The sequence below is a fragment of the Penaeus monodon genome, chromosome 32 (genome assembly GCF_015228065.2).
Source record: "Penaeus monodon isolate SGIC_2016 chromosome 32, NSTDA_Pmon_1, whole genome shotgun sequence".
Taxonomy (NCBI): Eukaryota; Metazoa; Arthropoda; class Malacostraca; order Decapoda; family Penaeidae; genus Penaeus; species Penaeus monodon.
In genome coordinates this window covers 20715007-20716076 of record NC_051417.1, presented here as the reverse complement: position 1 = coordinate 20716076, position 1070 = coordinate 20715007, and the positions used below count along the sequence as shown (strand labels likewise).

Sequence of the window (1070 nt, the reverse complement as noted above, 5' to 3'; positions counted from 1 at the left end):
ATAAATTGGAATGCAATACAATTGAAATTTTACAAATACTTTGTTCACGCTACCTATTTTTTTGCCATGCTAAATACCAGCAAACAATGAATCTCCCTTAACCCGCAGCCAAAACATCACGGCCAAATTTCCCTCCAGAGACCGCCCAAACCCCCTTAAATAAACTAACTCGACGACTTCCCCACAGACCATGTCGATCGTGGTGTCGTCCTTGACCATCGCGACGCAGCTGGCGTTGTCGCATGTCATCCGCGGCCGTCTGTCGGACCTCATTCAGAATGAGCTCCTCAAGGGCTGCCTCCTCGAACTGGTGGCAGCGGCGGAGATGTGCGGCTCCTGCTACGAGCTGATCATCAGTGAGTATGGGAAAAGGGTGGTGCATGGGTAAGGGGGTTGATAGATGTGGACAGACCTTCAGCGAGGATGGGTGAATGGGTTTCATGGGTAAAGGGATTGATAGATGTGGATAGACCTGATCTTCAGTGAGGATGGGTAAAGAGGTTGTTATTGAAAAATCTGAACAGTGAGTGTGGGTTACATAGGTAGAGAGTTGATAAATAGAATAGAGAACAATACTTTAACAGGAATGCAACAGGTTGACAGATATAGACAAATAGCTAGAATGTATACGCCTGGGTTAGTAGTTCCCAAAATGGCGGAGGGTACACAGATATATACAAACCATTCATGATTATTGATTAGTATAGGTTCCATATTTAAACCGATTGATAGATACACGGATAAATAGTTATAGACATAAAGATAGAAATTATACGCATAGATCAGTGGTTCCCAAACAGGTAGAGAACAGGCATATATACTAATAGACAAGGTCTAGACAATACAGTCTGCATGTGAATAAACCTTGTAATCTTAAGATCTTGGTGGAGAATACCCAGGAGTGTTTACAAAATTCCCTTATTTGAAATTTATGTAACAGCCATCTTTCTTGTGTGTTTTCTGGTTGTCATTTGGGCACATAATCTATCTATCAATCTATATGATAAGTGAGATAACAATACATGATTGTTAATTAGCATATAAATATAGCTAGATAAATAAACCGAAAT

General features: G+C 40.8%; 1 protein-coding gene across 4 annotated transcripts in view; it reads left to right on the top strand.

The window, feature by feature from the left end:
* The window catches only part of LOC119593716 (aquaporin-11-like), a 26114-nt gene that overhangs the window by 22186 nt on the left and 2858 nt on the right, over positions 1-1070 (top strand). For all 4 annotated transcript variants that reach the window (XM_037942686.1, XM_037942687.1, XM_037942688.1 and 1 more), the window contains exon 2: positions 188-356. In XM_037942686.1, the coding sequence (XP_037798614.1) occupies positions 191-356 (166 nt within the window). In that variant the 5' untranslated portion in view covers positions 188-190. The remainder of the gene's footprint in view (positions 1-187; positions 357-1070) is intronic.